Source organism: Mandrillus leucophaeus, unplaced genomic scaffold (genome assembly GCF_000951045.1).
Source record: "Mandrillus leucophaeus isolate KB7577 unplaced genomic scaffold, Mleu.le_1.0 Scaffold1583, whole genome shotgun sequence".
In the NCBI taxonomy this organism is placed as follows: domain Eukaryota; kingdom Metazoa; phylum Chordata; class Mammalia; order Primates; family Cercopithecidae; genus Mandrillus; species Mandrillus leucophaeus.
The window spans coordinates 78,361-98,870 of NW_012101569.1; the positions used below are offsets into that span (position 1 = coordinate 78,361).

Below are 20,510 nucleotides of genomic sequence, written 5' to 3' on the forward strand. Positions count from 1 at the left end.
CCACTGGAGTCTTCAAGCCAGAGTTAGCTGTCAGAGGAGTTCTGTGTCTCCTAGAATTTCTAGACTAAGTGTGTCTTAATATAATTGCCATACTCAGCCAGTTGCTGAGAGAAACTACGGAAGGCATAGACTCAATGCAAATACCACAATGGATTCCAAAGTGCAGCTGGGCCCCTAGGTCAACCGCATTCTCTGTAATCCCCCAGTATTGGAGGTCTGTGCCACAGATCTCCAGTGTGATAAAGGGGCTCAGTACCCCTGAGTAAAGGCTTATCTGACTAGTATCTGGTAAAGTCCTCCATAACTATTAATATAACTTCTCACTATTATTGGATTGGAAAAGGAAAAGGGAAAGACAAAAAAATAAAGCAAATATTACTTGAATAACACAAAAACCACAAAGTTTTCACACCTGTAAACAATGTGCCAAATGTTTTATTTCTCTCATATGCAAGTAATTGACTCTCAAAGCATTTTAAAAAAACACATTATTACACTTTACCAATGAATTATTTCTGTCCCTGGAGATTAAATCAAATAAAAATGTTACAAATAGTATCAGTACGATATAATTTCTTAAATATATAGGACATTGTCAACAGCTGTGATTCATATGAAAAATATAATCAGATATCTCAAATTCCTAATTCTGTTTTAAAAACAGAAAATACTAGAACACTTGCTATGAAATTGCTGATAATGATCCCTTTAACAAACTGCAATTAACCACTAATACAGAAATTCAATTTAAGCAAGAAGTTTTATATATTATACTTTACAGAAAAAAAATAATTTTGAAAAAGTAATGACAAACAGAGATCAAACATTTAGGGCATTAGTTACTGCATTCTCTTTTTAGAATATACATCAAGTAACACCAGTAAAATTTAAAGTTTTATGACCAGGCCTTAAAAAACATGAATGATGATGACAGAACCACTACCATACATAAACAAAAATAGAGCAAACCAAGTGCGTCCACATCTTCATGAATTCAGTAATTTGAAATAAATGTTGTTATGTTAAACACTATGAGCAAATCTAAAGGTTCAACCAAAAACCTTAAATATTTTTGAGTGTTTTTTGAAGTTTTAATAGTTTATCTCTGATCAAGGATGGAGAAAGGACAAAAAAAATACTGTACTGAATTGATTCTCACAGGGCCTGCTCCCTCAAGGAACACAGTGTCATTATATAGGCCTTATTTATATATAAAACAACCAAAGAATTTTCATTCTTCTTAATAAGTATTTAAAGTACATTCTAGGTGTGCATTAGGAGTAAATGTTAATTTGTGATGCCCTTAAGTCTTTCAACCTGTAAGAAACAATTTCTGGGAATATAAAAATACTGAATTTTACATATTTCAGAGTCTTGAGAAACTTAGGGTGCAATATTTTCATGTATCAGCAAATAATTGTGTCATATAAGCTCATCTTGAAAGAGCATGTAAATAGCTTCCAAATTTTTATAAATGCTACATTACAGAGGGCAGAGTGTAGATATTTTAAGGTTTGATTGTCCACATTTTTTTATTAGAGTGCAAGGAGGAAAAGTAAGCACCAAAGTAAAATATGCTTTATTCGGGGGAAAAACAGTGTTTTCATGAAAAGAAAATAGGAAACATGTCATTTCTCCCTTTAGTGGCTTTTCTTCATTCAATTACCTGGCTTACAAAAAACTGTTAACTCAGTTCAATTATTGAACAAATCATTCTTAAACAAAATGTCAGGGTCCAACATTTGTCCATGGCCTAAAGCCTTTTAGCCGGCTGTGGTGGCTCATGCCTGTAATTCCAGCACGAGGCAGGCGGATCACAAGGTCAGGAGTTCGACACCAGACTGACCAACATGGTGAAACCCATCTCTACTAAAAATACAAAAAAAATTACCCGGGCGTGGTAGCATGCACCTGTAATCCTAGCTACTCAGGAGGCTGAGGCAGGAGAACTGCTTGAACATAGGAGGCAGAGACTGCAGTGAGCCAAGATCGCACCACTCCAGCCTGGGTGACAGAGCAAGACTCGGTCTCAAAAAAAAAACAAAAATAAAAAAACCTTTCAAAGAACACTAGTCATCCTAAGCTCCTTTCTTATTCTTCAGTAAGGCTTTAATTAAATATAAGCCTACTGACCTTTGCTTCACAATTTTAATATTAATGAAAATTTCATTCTGAGTTTGAAGTGATGTTTCTTCAAGGGTCTGACCCATTTGGGTGGTGGCATAGAATTGGACTGCTAACATATACATGGTTACAAAATTAGAGTAAAAACCAAAAGGTGAAAAAACTAGAAAACCCAACACTAGTTATTCTAGAAAAATAAAACTAAAGGATTGCTTGAAAAATTGTCTTTAGCAAGATAAAGCAGAGTGATTTATAGACAAGACCAGTGATTGCTTTTTTCCCCCTGTTGTAGCGCCTAGGATCTGTGATTAAGATGGCATTTGGGGTCTGAGAAGTCTCACTGATGACTGCTTCATCAATTTTTGCTGCTGTCTCGTTGACTGTGCATCCTCAATGGCATTACGTGCTCTCTGTAAAGTAAAATACTTATTATGATTTGTAAAGACAAGTATAGGCTCATTTAATTGAAGGGAAAGGTATGAAAGCAAGGGCTGAAGCTCTCCAAACAGGACCAATAGCTAAGGACCAAGGATAGAGTCCAGATATGTCAAATAAAAATAAGACCCTTGCACCCGACTGAGTCCACAGTATATTAAGTTTATATATCCATCCATAGTTATAATTGGGAGAGCTTTGGGAGAAATAATGGCATTCATTATAAGAGGCTTTTAAAAAGGTATTTCAGCTAAAAAAAAAAAAATGGAGGTGTGCTCTTTAAATTGTTTACCTCTGCTGTGGTGGTGTCCTTCAGGTAAACTTTTCGAACACAGCCTTGACTGGCACTGTCTTTTTTGTGGAACAGACCCTGTTCCTGTTTCAAAAGAAACAATGACAGAAAAGAAATTATTCTGAGGAAAAAAAAAATCCTAACTTTTAATTGTATACTTAAACATCAACTCTATTTTAAAACAAGTAGACTAACCAAATACACATATTCAAGTAAGACATGAAATAAATCATCTTAGAACAAGGACAGTATTTCCATATGTGAGTTGTTAGAATTTATAAAATTGGATGAACATACATCTATCTGTATAAAATAATGGCTTTCTGCAGGCTATGATAAATAGCCTACAGAAACACCACTTGGTAACTCATCACATCTGACAAATCAAAAAAACACTTCCCTCATTTCTTTGGCTGATACATAAAATTTCTGTATAATGTAAAATACATTGAGTCAATTCTCACCATTGATGTGAAAGAAAAAGTGATAACTGAGGAAACTGTAAAATATATGCACAGTGACCTAGTCTTTCCTAGTTTGAAAACTGTATTTCATACACCAAGACATTCGTTAAATTTTGGCACTCTACAATGCAGTAATGCTGAAATACAAAATGGCAGGGTAACATGGTATTTCCTTTTATTTGTAAATTTCCATGAAAAGATAAGTAAACATAAATTAAAAGGTACCAGTACTCACATCTATAGCTATTAAATTTCACAGTAAATGTTCTTCTGGCTACTAAATTTCACAGTAAACGTTTTGCAGATAGTTTCACTAATAGAAATAACATTATTGTTTAGGGAAAATAAATACACTAAAGAAATTACCATATTTAGAATAACAGTAGTTTTTTAAAGGCATGAAAATAAATTTATAATATATATAATGTAACAAACATATTTCAAAGAAAGTTAAGTACTTGAGTCTAAGAACTACGCAAAAGATGGAGTATCACTTTTACAAATTACTATGTAATTAAAATAAAAGTTCTTCCTTACAAAATGATGGGAGAAAAGACATAAAAGTATTATTACACACTTAAATTATATTAGCATTCCATAAATGCCAAATATTACAAAACATGGGAATTTTGGATACATTTATTTTTATCAAATCACTTAATAATCTTCTAAAAACCTAAAAAAAGGGAATATTTCCAGAAATATCTAAGATTATAGCAACATGGGTGTCCATATGAAGTTGAAAAAAAACTCTCCTATTTACTAATGCTTAATTCTACGAAAAAGGAAATATCAGCATATCAGAATCTTAATTATTTGGGTGGGCAGACTGATATTTCACTCTATGCAATCAAGACTGCCAGAAAATAAAGTACAGTTATACAAATAAATTGATTACATCTTTCTTTATGTCTCAGCATATAGTAGTAATAACAACACTAATCCTTCAAACATTTTGTGCAGTTAACTGCAAAACACTCTGAAAGCAATGAATTCTTAGCTCTAAAGGTGTGACATGTTTTCTTACCTTAACTGAAATTTTTAGCACATTTTCACTGACACTAGGAGGAAATACAAAATCTTCAAATGGACATTGCCAGTCTACACACATAAGGCCCAGGATTTCAACTTCTTTTATACACAACACTCGCCTATTTTGCAAAAGAAAACAATAATGATGAAGACAGTTTATTCTCGCCAATATTTCACCCTGCTGGATGGCAGAGGTAGCACTTTCCTAGAAAATAATACAAACTGGCATTAAAAAAAAAAAAACCTGCTTCACTTTTTTTTAAAGTCTAGGTAACTGTCAAATAAAGAGCAAATACGACACCTACCAAGTAACAAAGTAGACTTTCAAATATTCCCCTTCTGTCAATCTTGCAGAATTCAGAAAAGTGTAACTTCTTTTTTTCTTTTTCTTTTTTTTTTTTTTTTTTTGGTTAACTGACCAAAAAAGCTGATAGGGAAATCATCTTTGGAACACATAAGAAACAGGCTGTATTCTCATCTGGGGAGCAATAAAGGCAGAAGCCCCTGAAAATGTTTTACTTGGAAAATTATTAATTGCTCTTTACTGTCAGCCATTTATGCCTTCCAGTCAAGAATGAACGTGAAGGAAATGTCATAAACCTTAAATGTCAGCAAAGATTCACTTGAGGCCTACTAATAAAGATCAGATTTGAACACTTTAATGCTAATATACTTTATCACAGAGGATCTTATTTTATTCAATGGCAATTAAAAAAAATAACAGAACCCTTAAAGGGCATCCACATTGATTTCTCAGTGTGTGATTCATTTTGATTACTGATACAACTATACTTAAAATTAAGCTTCTATTACAGAAAGCAAAATTACAAAAGAAGAGAAGGACTATTAATTCAACAAATATTTAGGGTGCCAGAGAAACAAGGAAGATAATTCTGCTTGAGAGGTGCTCACTGGCTAGAGGAGAAACAAACATGTAAATAAATGCTACAGCACAATTAGACAAGGGCTGTAACAGTATGTGCAGATTAGTCTTTTGGAGCAAGAGAGAGAGAGGAACAGATCGTATTGGTAAAGTAGGTGACATAGGAGTTGATTCTTGAAAGGAAGGAGTTCTCTATGTGGGTAAGGGAAATGACAGTCCAGACAAAAGGAGGAAACACACTGACATACAAAGGAGTACAAAAAACGAAAGACTTGTTTGAGGAATGTGGAGGTCTGCAGCTGGAATACCAGATAGATACCATGGTGAAGTGGTGAGAAAATGAGCTTAGCACCAGACCTTGAAGGGCTACTTTTTTTCCTTTTAAAACATTTTTCACTTTTAATGAAACAGGAAATGACATGATAATGTTGTTTCATTTTTAATGAAGAGGAAACGACATGATAATGTTTATTATTTTAGATTCATGGTTCTGGTGGTAAACAGAAGGGAGGTGGCAAACAGAGTGGCAATAGACAATCAAGGTAAGAAGTTACGGCAATAGTTCAATCAGGAGACAATGAAAGCCTTAAGTATGGCAGTGGCTCTGAAAAGGGAGAAGAAAGGGCTAGATACGAGATGTTTAGAAGGTAAACATGAATGAACATGGTGACCAATGGAGGGTGGAGAACTGAAATAGATCCCTGGCATTATATTTCTCAGCAGAGGTGCTATTAAATTGTGGACTTGTATGGCATAGTCTTGTGCACTGGACAAAGTTGAACATCCCTAGCTCCAGCCTAGTAAGTGGCAGTAGCGTCCTGCAATCACTGTGGCAATCTCCAACACCACCATATGTTTCCAAGCAGTCTCCACCGCCCACACTCCTGGCCCCAGTTGATAATCTGCTGATAGAGCTAAGGATGGTTGTTACAAATCCTCGTGCCAAACACAATTCACTATTCCAAATATCTTTAAACTCTTCTCTTTACCATCCCAATAATACCACTGTTTTCCTGCCATCTAGAATGTCTCCTTCATTTTCTTCCTCTTGCACCATGTTTGCCTGGGTTCAAATCTTGGTCTTCCACTCACACACTCTCTCAGAATGGTCTCTCAGAAAGATCTCAACTCCAGATTTTTATCCAGACTCCCATCTATCTATCTATCTATCTATCTATCTATCTATCTATCTATCTATCTATCTATCTATCTATCTATCTATCTATCTATCTACCTATCCTCCCTCCGCCCTCCCTCCCTATCATGTATTCCCTTCTCCTCTACATCCACTCAGTCACCAAGACTTGTCTCGTAAGTCAAATCCTCATTCTTTAGGTCCTCCCCACTTCCTACTATGATAGCTGCCACGGTCTTTATGGTGGACAGAATTCTAAGACAGTCCCCAAGATTCCCCAACCCTGGTATATATCTCTGTACAGTCCCCTGGATTTTGAATATAATGGATTTCACTTCCAAGATTAGGTTTTGTTATAAGGCACAGGTGACTTTAAGCCAAAATTGTTTATGTAGGTGGGCCTGACCTAAGTTCATGGACTCTAAACCTGGGTAAGACACCAAGAAGTCAGAGATTCAAAGCATCCTTGCTGGGTCAGAATAAGGGTAGTTTCTAGGAGCTAAGAGCAGCCTGCTGGCTGACAGAGGTCAAAGAAACAGGGATCTTAGAATTCTGCCAACAATAGCAAATCAGCTTTGAAGTGGATTCTGTGGTAATTTGTTGTGCAGCAACAGAAAACTTATACAGTCTCTAACTGGTCTCCTTGCCTCCGGACTGATTCTCTTCCAGTATAACATCCAAACCGCTAAGGATCTTTTAAAACTACAAGCCTCATCATATTACTTGTTTACAAACCTTCTGTGGGATAGAAAAAAAGAGAGATTACTCACGTGTGTACTATTCTGTGTGAGAAGCTACAAGTGATATCAAACAAAAAAACAACGGACAGCCAGGTGTGATGGCTCATGCCTGTAATCCCAGCACTTTGGGAGACCAAGGCAGGAGGACTGCTTGAGCCTTGAGTTCAAGACCAGCCTGGGCAACATAGTGAGACTCCATCTCTACCAAAAATACAAAAGAATTAGCTGGTGCATGCCTGTGGTACCAAGTATGTGAGAGGCTGAGGTGGGAGAATCACCTGAGCCCAGAGAAGTCAAGAATGCAGTGAACCACGATCGAGCCACTGCACTCCAGACTGGGCAATGAAAATGAGAACTTGTTTCAAAAAAATAAAATAGCAGACTAGACCTTAAGCAAAAACCAGTGATTCTCCATCACATTAATGATACAACCTAAACCCTTAAAATCTTATGAGCTGCTACCTATGACTCATGTCCCAACACTAACACCCTACATCCAGCCATTCCACACTGATCTTACTGGTCAAAGTACCATAGTGTTGTATGCCTCCGCTTGTCTCTAGTTTACCTATGCAAGAGCTACATACTCAAGACTCAGCTCAAGCACTCCCTCATCTATAAAAGCCTCCCTGACACTTTTCCCATGATACTGTGGTCCCCATCTTACTGTACCAACCGTTTTCCATATGTCCTCAGAGACTGTCCATCGCTTTTCTTAGCACCTATCATACTGTGATGTCACTGATAATTTGTAGTCCCCCACCCATTAAAATAGGGAAGGGACAGAGATGTAACTTTATCTCTGTGTCCCTGTATTTGTCATATGTTGATTTTTTTTTTAATCTGCTCAATAATCAATTTCTCAATGAAGATTACTAAAATAAACTACAGCAGAGTTAGGACCAACTAGCGAAGCTATAGTCTAAGAAATTTAGGTCATGAGAACTTGTGTTTTGTTTTTAAAAACTCATTAGAAAAAAAAACATTAAGGGACTAAGTTTTGGGTGAATTTCAAAATTAAAAAAAGGTATATACTGAGAAACTCAATTAGTAATCATTAACATGTCAATAATACATTTGACAAAAAGGGCTAATATCATTAATTTGCAAAATGTTCTTTAAATTCAGTAAGAAAAAGACTAACATACCAATGAAAAATGAGCAAAGAATATGAACAAGTAATTCACAAATTAGCAAATATAAATAGATGATGATATATTAAAAGGTTCATGCTCAACAGTAATCAAAGAAATGCTAATTAAAACAAAAAATTATTTTCTACCCATCAAGCTAGCAAAAAATAAGTTTAAATGATAAAACCTAGTCTCAGCAAAACACAGGAGAAAGAACACTTTCATTTATTGTTGGGTGGTATGTAAAAAACTGATACAACCTTTCTGAAAAATGACTTGGCGATATACAGAAAGGAACTCAAAAATCTTCACAATTTTTAAATTAGCAATCCCACTTTTAAAATTTTATTCTAATAAAATAATAGAAAAAATATTTAGTTACAAATATATAACAATAAGATATTAGGGGAAAATGTCCAATAACAAGAGAGTATTTGAATAAATTATAGTATATCCACAAATACAAAATTATGCAGTCATTAAAAATCACATTGTCAAAGAATATTTAATGCTTTGGAAAGATGATCACATTATATTGAAAATGAAAAACTGACAAGACTAAAATGTAATAATGCATTTTTTTGTACATAGTTTTCATAAAATGTGCCAGCTAATGTGGTTATCTCTGGGTGCTGAGATTGCTTGTAAAGGATATTTTTAGGGGTTATCATATAATCTGTTATTCAAACCAGGATGTTTTTAAGAATGAAAGGAATAGCTATTGATAATTTCATAAGGACAAAACGTGCAAGCAAACCTACTATGTCCTAGGCAAACCAGAATGTATGTATGGTTAGTTATTTTCATTTTCTTTCTTTTTTTTTTTGAGACAGAGTCTTGCTCTGGTGCCCAGGCTGGAGTGCAGTGGTGCAACCTTGGTTCACTACAACGTTCGCCTCCCAGGTTTAAGTGATTCTCCTGCGTCAGCCTCCCAGATAGCTGGGATTACAGGCATGCGCCACCAAGTCCAGCTAATTTTTTGCATTTTTAGTACAGATGAGGTTTCACCAGGTTGACCAGGCTGGTCTTGAACTCCCGACCTCAAGTGATCTGCCCGCCTCAGCCTCTCAAAGTGCTGGGATTACAGGCTTGAGCCACCACACCCAGCCTATTTTCATCTCCTTATTGTCAATACTGGGGTGACCAAACTGTGCTCTTCAAGTCAAATCCAGCCCAAGACCTGTTTTAATATATAAAATTTTACTGGAACACAGCTATGTCATGCTTGTACATATTGTTCATAGCTGTTTTCTTACTATAAGGGCAAAAATAAAAGGTTGAGAAACACAGTATGGCCCTTAAACCCTAAATTTTACTATCTGTCCCTTTAAAGAAAGTTTGTTGACTCCTGATCTATGTTATCTACAATGAATAGCCATAACTTTAGCAATAAAAATTATTTTGGATGTGGTGGTGCATGCATGTCTATAGTCCAGGCTACTCAGCAGGCTGAGGCTGGAGGATCACCTGAGTCCAGGAGTTTGAGTCCAGCCTGGCCATATCTTTAAAAAAGAAAATGTTATTTTTAAGAATACTAAATTTGGAAGAAATGCTACTGTTTTAATGTAATCATTAAAGGTCTGATTACCATAATAACTACCTCAATCAAATAAATTCTTGTTAGAAAGAGTCTACTAAGGCCAGGTGCTGTGGCTCATGCCTGTAATCCTGGTACTTTGGGAGGCCAAGGTGGGCAGATCACTTGAGGCCAGGAGTTCAAGACTAGCCTGGCCAACATAACAAAACCCTGTCTCTAATAAAAATACAAAAATTAGCCGGGCATAGTGGTGCATGCCTGTAATCCCAGCTACTGGGGAGGCTGAGGCACAAGAATCACTTGAACCCAGGAGGTGGAGGTTGCAGTGAGCTGAGATCGCACCACTGGACGCCAGCCTGGGTGACAGAGTGAAACCCTGTCACACACACACACAAAAAAAAAAAAGTGGGGGGGAGAAAGAAAAGGAAAAAGAAAAGACAAGGAGAGGAGAGGAGAAGAAAGAAAACAAGAGAAGAGAAAAGAGAAAAGAAAAAAGTACTAAGTACGGTTAGCAAGGAAACCAACTCATAGTATTTACTGGTCAGGTATATTTTACTAATTACCTCCTAAACAACTCCATCAGTAACTAGATTTTAAATGATGATTATTTTTCAATGTACTTGAAGAAAAATCAACTATATAATGTATACAGTAATACTCCCATAGAATGGCTTAAATCAAATAAGTACTAAAGTAATACATATTACCAAAAAAACCCCAAATTGATTCTCATTGCCTAGTACTGAATTATGTAAAAGCGATATAATTTTAAAATGAATTAACACATTGCAACAGCTAAATACAATATCTAAGAACAAATAAACATTGTTTTGGCTTAATCTATTGAAGACAACAAAATTAGGGACATAAAAAATAAGTAATTACTTGTCAAAGTCATAAAATGCTGCTTTTTAGATTGTTTTGTGAATATTTTTACCTCTTAACTAATGAGCAAATCGCATGACTGGAGAATCCTCTCTTACATGAGGATTCTTACATGACTGGTTAACCTCTTATCCTGTCATTCAGCTTTCCTTTCTTCCCATTCAAATAAATTTAAATGCAGTCATGAGGAATCTAATGCACATTTTGCCTACTGTAAGAACTTTGCCTTACTCTTATAAAGCTCATCACTAACAAAGTTCTGAAAATTATTAATCTATAATTGTCATTTGGGGATAAGTTTACTATCTAGGATAAATCCCAGGAAAATAAGCTTCGTAGTTTAGTCTAAGTTCTTGTAATTAGAAAAATTATCTACCACAACCAAATGCTTAGGAAAAGCTGAGATAAACATATAGAAGTAATGCCATCCTTTAAAAGTGGTATGCTAATCACTCAAAATAAAACTTAGTAAGAAAAGTGATTCATGAATTAATCCTCCATAACTGGACTTGTAATTCAAGAATAAGGGTATCACTATTACAGGTATAAAGCCTGTTCTAGATTCTCTCAGTAGTTGTGTAACTTGGGTAAGTCCCTAAGCCACACTGAGTCTCAGTTTCAGCATCTTTAAGATGAGGAGGTTGGAACAGAAAATCTCAAAGGACGTATTTAGATCTGTATTGTTGCGATTCTATGAAAATGAACATTTTGCCATTCACTTTGGAGAATTTCAAGTACAATTCTCCAAATCTTCTACCATTTTAGCCTTCAAAATTCTTGTAACCTATGCAACTAAGTAGTATTTGGAAAAATGTCACTTTAAGTCAGTACCTATTTGTAACCATAAGGATTGTCTTCTTGCTTCCAGGAATAGCACAGTGGTATCGGTAAGTCTCTCCTTCCAACTTTTTGATATGATTCTGAAAAGGAAACCAGGCTCTAGATTTGGGAAGTATATGCATTTCAGTAGTATTTACAATACTGTATATTATCTAATTATAATAATAGTGTTAGGAAAACATTTATTAAAAATAAAAGCACAATTCTACATACTGGTACATGAAGCTAGAAAAATATTCACAGCATGTTTGTAAGTTAACTTCCACTGCAGCCTTAAAAGAAAACCATGTATTAAATGCTTACCAAGTGGTCTTCTGGCAAAATATATTTTGTTCTGTAGTAACTTCGAAATATTAAAATATCTACCAGGAATTATCACACATTTTAATTAAGAAACATATGCTAATATAAAATAACTACATTAACATTACAGGGGCTTTGAAATAGGGGTCATTGGTAGGACGCTGGGGTGGGTCTCTGAACTACCTAACATAAAATAGAAAATTTTGAAAATGTGGTTCTAAAACTTTTTTCAGAACACAGTTCATATTTTTTGTCAGTTCTTTTTTTTTTTTTTTAATCATGGGGGGGGTCTGTGATCTCTTCAAAGATTAAGAACCACTGGTTTACATACAGTTATTAATAGATACTATACACATAATAAAATTCCAAGATTATTAATGTTTAATGCTTCGAACATTTGATCTCATAGGTTAAACATGCATGGAGAAGTATATTTATATATCAAATTATATTTCTTATAGAAAAGAAAATATGACAATATTAATATGAACAATTTCTAAGATTTCAAAATAGCTGGCACAATTTATTTCTAAAAACAAGTATCAGCATAAAGTAATACAAGTATAAGTAGTAGTACATTAAAACACATTTATTTTCCTTTTCAGCTATCTCAACAGTATTGTGACTTGAATTAGTCAAATATTAAAAACAAAATTTTTTTAATAATGAATGCTAATGAAATACTATTACTGACATTATATATAATGCATGGTTGAAAATAGATAATATATATGAAAATACAGAACATAAATATACTGAATAAATAAGACCTTAACATTTTATGACCAAGAATATAATGCCAATATTATTAAAAGGATAATATAATCAATATAACCACAGAGAAATCACACTTGGTATTATTTCAATGCTTAAATATACATTTTTTAAAGTTGCCTGGTACCTAGTCATTCCTTGACAATTGCAAAAAGCCATGAATAAGGAAGAGGAATCCACAAAGAACTGGGATCTCATCTTCAGAATGAGTCTCAGAGAGGACTGCAGATTTCACAGCAATACTTACTTGTTTCACAATTCACTTGTGCGAATTAGCTAAAATCTTTTAACATTTATGCCTTAAGTTTTTCAAAGAGAAAATGGGAAATGAATTTAATAATGTAATGCATTTATCATCAGCTTGAAATTTAAATATGTTAAAATATTTAGATGTGAAATGCAAGTACAAGAAATACTATCCACTTTCTATCTTGTATGCATTTTCGTTACTTATTAGGCTATTGTGCTTCAAGCCATTGAGAGCTTTTAAAATATAATTTATCACCACAATACACTTTAGAAAACTTGTTCTCAGCACTACTAAAAACCCACTACACTCTGAGATTCAGATTAAGACATTCAGTTACTAATGGCAGCAGGAGACCAAATTAGTTGATAAAATATTCACGTCCTCTTCCCAAAAATGCAACTTGAGGAATTTAACAATACTTTGCAAAACCCCTTTACCCAGTAATTCAATTTTCTCAAGTAAATTCTACAGAAATATGAAAAAGCAAACAAGATATAAAAAACCAAAATGTATAATGATGTTTATTACAGCACTATTACTGTTAGTAAAATAATAAACAAATTTAATGTCGTGTATTAAGAGGAGTTAAAAACACATTGTAATGTTACCTCAATAGATGGTAATACAAGAATTAAAAATGTTAATGACGCATTTCTAAGAACATGGAAAAATACAACTAAAACTAAAAAGCAAGAAATGTGGTTTTAAATGTTGTACGATCATAAGTATGTGAACCAAAATGAGTATTAAATGACTATACATACATACATATAATGTATCTATATATATGTGTATATATGTATGGTGTATGTATATATATATATGTATGTGTGTATATATGTGTGTATATGTGTATATATGTATGGTGTGTATATATGTATGTATATGTGTATATATGTGTATGTATGTATACGTGTGTGTATATGTGTGTACATGCATGTGTATATGTGTGTATATGTGTATATATGTATGTGTGTGTATGTGTGTATGTGTATATATATGTATGTGTGTGTATGTATGTGTGTGTGTATGTATGTGTGTATATATGTGTGTGTGTATAAATATATATGAAGATTAGAGGATAAGTAGAATAGTACATCTCATGAAAACATATGATTTAGTAACTCTCAAAGCTACGTATTGAAGAATACAGAGTACTACTTAGGAGAAAAAGGAAAACGAGGATCAAAAGATCTCCAAATAAATTATTTAGAATTTGGCCATATTACGAAGGGCTAAAAGGATATAATTTTATACTCTAATGTTCTTTAATATTTCCATGTTTTGTTATACTTGGTCCCTTAAGGACAGAAGGCTTCTTTTGTATCCAGTACAGACTAAATAATCAACAAATATTTTTACCCAACTGACTGATCACAGCAAGATGGGCAAAGAATGAAATAGCCTAAATATCTCAATTATCCATGCCCACACTTGACATCCACGGCAAAAACTACCAAGTCCTCTCATTAGTGTATAATCATTCTATTTCTTCCAGTAATTATAATAATGCATTAAAGTTTTAAAAGTTGTCTGATAATTAAAACTAAGAAATCAGACAAGATTATACGTTTAGAAAAATAATTAAAAGTTTCTTGAAGTTTTGTGCTTTTTGACAGAATTATAAAAAGATATCACAAGGAAAAAATTAATAAAGAGCTAAACAAAACAAGAAAAAATCTTAAGTTACAGGAGTTCTCAAAAGTAAGTCTCATTAAAATAGCAATACAACCAGTAAAATTAAAAATTGTTACTTTTAGAATCTCAGGAAGGGTAACTATTGGAGATGATTTAAGTCAGCATCTTGAATTAGTTATTTGTGCTTGACTCTCCCAGAAAACTGCATGTGGTGACATTTTCGCCATCGCTAAATTAGGCAAAAGAAAGGTTTGTCAGCTACTTTTAACATTTACATGTTTTGTTATACTTGGTTCCTTAAGGACAGAAGTAATTTCCTTTGTATTTCTAGCACAGGCTGGTTTTTGGATGTCAGTCTTTCTTCTTTAAAGTGCTTATTTTAAACATAAAACATTCAATTTGTTATTTTGATAACTGCAATCCTTAAAATACATAATCCAACTGAACAATTATATGTTAATAGTTTCATTCTCTTCAAATACACAACACACTAAATCTGTTTATACTTTGGCTTCGTTTCTGAGGTGAAACATGAAAGTTGCTAGATAAGACACTGTTAAATTAAACATTTCCATCATTTATTACAAAGAAAGAAATTGAAACATAACTTATGTTGAGAACTAAGAGGGTACTAATTTCAAAAATAATGATTTATAATTATTTTTTCTCTCATTAAGACAATAAAACCTCTCTAAGGATTTAAAAGCAAAAGGTTGGTTTTTGAAAATAAAGAAATCTATGTATTCAAGTGCCACATAGCAATCTGCATAATTACATATTCAACTTCTATTTACATTAATTAAAACTAATAATTATGAAATAAGTATAACCAACAAGGAGATTCAATATTTGAAAAGCAGAAATGCTAAAGGCTGAAAATGTATATAACATAATTAGAAAATGACTATCATTTATTTAGCAACAGTAACAAGGGGTTAAACAGGAAAAAGAGGGATGAGGAAACATCCTCAAAATTCATGTGCCAACTATTATTTGAGGTCTAAGGGCAGGCTCAGAGCAACTGACAATTCAATTATTAAAGCAGATGCTCCAGTTAATAGCCCTGTAACTTAAGTAAATTTAGAGTCATTTGTGAAACAGAAAGCTACGTAATTCCATCATCACGACTCACAAACATAAACATATTCACTAAATTGGACATAATAATTGTCCTGTTTTTCAATTTTACCTGAAATGCACATGAACACCATAAGATAAACTTTTTGAAATGATAATAACAGTATCTGTTTCTGAGCTCAATATAGTCTTTCATCTATTAAATGGAGAAGAGAGTTGATTCTCTGCATCCTTTAATATTTTATACTAATCTCTTATTTCAGTACAGTATTACCAGGAATACCACAAGTTTTTATTTGTAGTCAAGCCACTACTATGAAAAGTTCAGATGGAGGTGAGAGTTTTAAAGAAAATTTCATTAAAATTGACAATGGAATTCAGACACAGTCAATTAATACCACAGTTTGTTTTGATTTTTAAGGATGAAATCAAGTAGTAGTTTAGGAAACATTTATTCCTGTATTTCCAGTTCTTGCTGTGCAGGCAGAAAAACAAAGAAAATAAAGTTAGAAGCATGCAGAAAGATAGATAAAATGTAATCATATACAATAAAAACCAAAGGAAGAACAATTAAGAGGCATTTTATTTTAAAGTCAAGGCAGAAAAATATTAATAAATTTCTTTTGGGGGAAAGCCTGTCATGGGAGAATAGCAATTTATATATGTATATATTATCGAAATATAATCAAATTAAAACTAAAATAAAAGTCAAAAAGCTCTTAAATTTTCTTCAAGGTTTAACAAGATCATAATTATATATAATCTTTTATTCTCTCATCTAGTTCTATTTACTGAAATAAATCTAGACTTACAAAGCAGTGCAAATAAATTAATTTGGTTTGGAGAAATGAAGCAATGAAGTTCCAATAATTAGCTACAAAGCAGGAAACCAAAATTAACAATATTAACTAAATGAGCTATCGCAGAAATAGTGACATAACCTATGAGTTAACATTATCTTTTCTGCGCACGACAAAAGCTTTGCTCCTATGTAGAAAAAAAAACACCTGTATTTTCCATTTAACACACGCTAAAATGAAAAACAAACAATCAAATTCTACTCTACAAACTATGTATAACACTTAAAGAAGTTCGTGAGTCAGGAACTTTAAGAACCACCCATGAAATCCTGGGCCTAGAAATCATTAAAATTCCATTTCACTCGTGACCATAAAGAACAGAATTTACCTCAAGTAAGTCCGAGCCCTCAGATTCCTGTCTGTCATATGGACGAATGATGCCATCTTCGTGGATCAGGCGAGGGGGACGGAGACTAGATACCTCCTCAGTTGATTCTGCTGCCCTGAATAAGGCATCAGAGTAAGTGTAAGAAATTATGTGAGAGTCTTTCAAAATAATGTGTGTGTTGATTAAATATATAAATATTTCACAAAAAACAATCAGTAATTTTAAATAACTTTCCCCAAATAACGCAAAAGTATCAAAACCAAGTCTGTCTGACTCCAAGTCCCCCAACCTTTTCTAAAATAAAAAGAAATATCAAAATAATAAAAGCAGGGCCTAGCTCATCGACTCTTTGTATCCTTGGTGTCTAGCACAGTGCTTGGCACATGGTAGGTAATAAACATTTGTTGAATAAAGGGAAATTCAGTCACAAAATATGTCTTGTCTTTTCTTTTTTTTTTTTTTTGAGACAAAGTCTCACTCTGTCGCCCAGGCTGGAGTGCAGTGGCACGATCTCAGCTCAGCTCACTGCAACCTCTGCCTCCTGGGTTCAAGCGATTCTCATGCCTCAGCCTCCCGAGTAGCTAGGATTACAGGCGCCCACCACCACGCCCAGCTAATTTTTGTATTTTCAGTAGAGACGGGGTTTCACCATGTTCACAAAAAATGTCTTTTCATATTCCTTTCTGGTGGCACTCTATGTTTAAAGCTACCACAGCTTTCAATGAGACTTTAAGATCCTTAGAAGCACTCAAATAATCTAACCTATTTATGTATTCCTTGTAATAATTAGCACACAGACACATACCTTGCACACAGTATGTACTCAATTACCTCTGAATGCCTTGGAAAGTACTACTGGCCATATCTATGATTCCACCAGTTGGACGAGCCACGGCACCCACAAGCCCTTTTCCAATTCCTTTAAAGAATCCAGCAGCTCCTTCCTTTTTGGCACCTTCAGAAAACCAGTGACAATGAATGGATAAAGATATTTTTAAATGAGCAAGTTTGAACTCAACCAAAACCTGGGTCAGATACTGAACTGTTTTACTCAGGAAGTTACAAAAATATCGCGTTCTAAAGAAGTTAAATGTAATCCTAATGTGATAAAATAGTGGTTCTCAAAGTGTGTTAGAAATGCACATTCTTGGGCCCCACCCCAGACTTAGTGAATCAGAAACTCTGGGGGCGGGGCCAGCATTTATGTTTTAATAAGCACTCCAGGTGATCCTGACACATGCTCAAGTTTGAGAACTACTGATCTAGGAGTCTCATCAGTATCTGTAACTTGCAGGTGTAAGAAGGAACCAGAAAATGTTCTCTTTTTTAATGCTGACCATCAGATTTTTCAAGGAGTGTGCTTTTAAAAATATATATAACAACTTTATTGAAATACAGTTCATATACCATAAAATTTACCACTTAAAATGTACAAATTAAATTTTAGGACAAATTAGCTTTTAGTATGTTCAGACTTGCACAACAATCACCACAATCCATTTTTTAAAATGTTTATCATTTTAAAAAGAAACCCCCTTTCCATTAGCAATCATTCCCTATTTCCCCCAACCTCTCCCCACCAAATCCTACCCAGTGTACCTCCATTCCTCCCTGCCCCTCCCCACCTCCAGACTAGGTAACCACCTAGAGATTCTTTCAATCCCTATGGATTTACCTATTCTGGACACTTCAGACAAATGGAATTATGTAATATGTGGTGTATTGTGACTTTTGTTTCAAGGTTCATCCATTTTGTAACAAGTACCAGTACATGATTCCTTTTTATGACTACTATTCTAATGTATGGAAATATCACCTTTTGTTTATTCATGCATCAGGTGATGGACATTTGGGTTGTTTCCATCTTTTGGTTATTCTGAATAATGGTGCTATGAACATTTGTGCAGTTTGAACACCTGTTTTCAATTCTTCTGGGTGTAAACCTAGGAGTAGAATTGCTGGGACACATGGTGACTCTGTGTTTAACTTTTTGAAGCACTGACAGACTATTTTCCTCCAAAATGACTGCATTATTTTACAGTCCCACTGGTAGTGTATGAGGGTTCCAATTTCTCCGCATCCTCTTAACACTTGATTCTAGCCATTTCAGTAGGTGTGAAATGGTATCTCATTATAGTTTTAACTCGCATTTCCCTATTGACTAACGATGTTTAACGTCCTTTTATGTGTTTATTGGCCATCTGTATATCTTCTCTGGAGAAATGTCTATTCATATCTTTTGCTCATTTAAAATTGTGTTGTCTTTTTATTATTGATTTTTAATAGTTCTCTATATGTTCTAGATATGTCTTTTATCACGTATATGACTTGCAAAAATTTTCTTCCATTCCGTGGGCTGTCTTTTCCCTTTCTTCATGGTTGTCCTTTGAAGCACAAAAATTTTAAATGTGGATGAAGTTCAATTTATGTATTTGATGAAGTCCAATTTACGCATCTTTTCTAGCAAAGTTTGGCCTAATCCAAAGTCATGAAGATTTACTCCTATATTTTCCTCTGAGTTTAACAGTTTTACTCTTACATTTAGGTATTTAATCCATTGTGAACTCATTTTTTATATATGGTACAGGTAGGGGTCCAATTTTGTTCTTTTGCTCATAGATATGAAGTTGTCCCAGCAAATCTGTTGAAGACGGTTCTTTCCAATTGAATTATCTTGACTTCCTTGTCGAAGATCAGTTAACCATAAGTAAGAGTCTATTTCTGGATCTTCGATTGTATCCCACTGTTCTATATGTCTATCCTTATGTTAGTACTACACTGTCTTAGTTACTGTAGCTTTACAGTAAGTTTTGAATTTGGGAAGTAGAAGTCCTCCAACCTTGTTCTTTTTCAAGACTTTTTTGGCTATTTTGGATCCTCGGAATTGCCATATAAATTTTGGACTTGGCTTGTCAATTTCTGCAAAGAAACAAACTGGGATTTTGATAGGGATTGCACTGAATAAGCAATGTGCTTTTTAAATGGGATAAAAACAGCAATAGCAAAAATGAGTAAATTGCTACTGAGGGCCCAAACAAATCTAGTTTATCTCTGGCCCTGCTAAAAATATCATTCTAAGTCTAAAGCATGATCTACTACTTAACCTCTCTACTTTCTGAGGAAAATACGTTCATTGAGCAACTTAAGGCTACGAATATAAAATTCAGTCAGTAATTTTCTCAATCAAGTATCAGCAGCAATAACATCTATTATGTTTACTAAGTTATCAAGTCTTCAGACTTTGTAAAGGAAGGAAATATTTTCAACGTACCTTCCACAGGTTTTGTTATTATTCCAGTCACTCCACCAACAACTCCCTGAAAGAGAAATCAATCATATAGTCTAGACTGAATGGAAGGTGTTTAATTTTAAACCAACCACTAGAGGTCTCTACAGACATACTGGAAATAAAAACAACAAAAAAAATTGAAGACTTAACTTGATAATGTAAACAACATACACATGTAAGTTAGCACTATGAGTTTTCAAATAATATATCACAGCAAATCTTAAATGATTTATTCCTAGCAGGAATAAAATTTTATAAAAGAAATATGAGTAAAGCAGATAAAAGGATTTTGAATCTGGCTATGATCCCAATCAGCTATGTAACCACGGGCAGTTGATGAAATCTCTTTAAGTCTCAGTTTCCACATCAGCAAAATGAGTGAGCCGAGCCAAATAATATTTATGATCTAATTATAAATTTTAAGGAGATTACATTGTAACTCAGTGGAAGTGTAGAAAACTGAAAATAAAGGGCCCTCCCAAGGATAGCTA

General features: G+C 34.0%; 1 protein-coding gene across 2 annotated transcripts in view; it reads right to left on the reverse strand.

Annotated features, from left to right (window-relative positions):
* Positions 1 to 403: 403 nt before the first annotated feature.
* VPS13C (vacuolar protein sorting 13 homolog C (S. cerevisiae)) overlaps positions 404 to 20,510 on the reverse strand; it is a 189,868-nt gene continuing 169,761 nt past the window's right edge. For both annotated transcript variants that reach the window (XM_011975761.1, XM_011975760.1), the window contains 7 exons: positions 20,002 to 20,047; positions 17,562 to 17,685; positions 16,731 to 16,845; positions 11,492 to 11,580; positions 4,343 to 4,466; positions 2,852 to 2,935; positions 404 to 2,534 (listed from right to left, as the gene is read on the reverse strand). In XM_011975761.1, the coding sequence (XP_011831151.1) occupies positions 2,433 to 2,534; positions 2,852 to 2,935; positions 4,343 to 4,466; positions 11,492 to 11,580; positions 16,731 to 16,845; positions 17,562 to 17,685; positions 20,002 to 20,047 (684 nt within the window). In that variant the 3' untranslated portion in view covers positions 404 to 2,432. The remainder of the gene's footprint in view (positions 2,535 to 2,851; positions 2,936 to 4,342; positions 4,467 to 11,491; positions 11,581 to 16,730; positions 16,846 to 17,561; positions 17,686 to 20,001; positions 20,048 to 20,510) is intronic.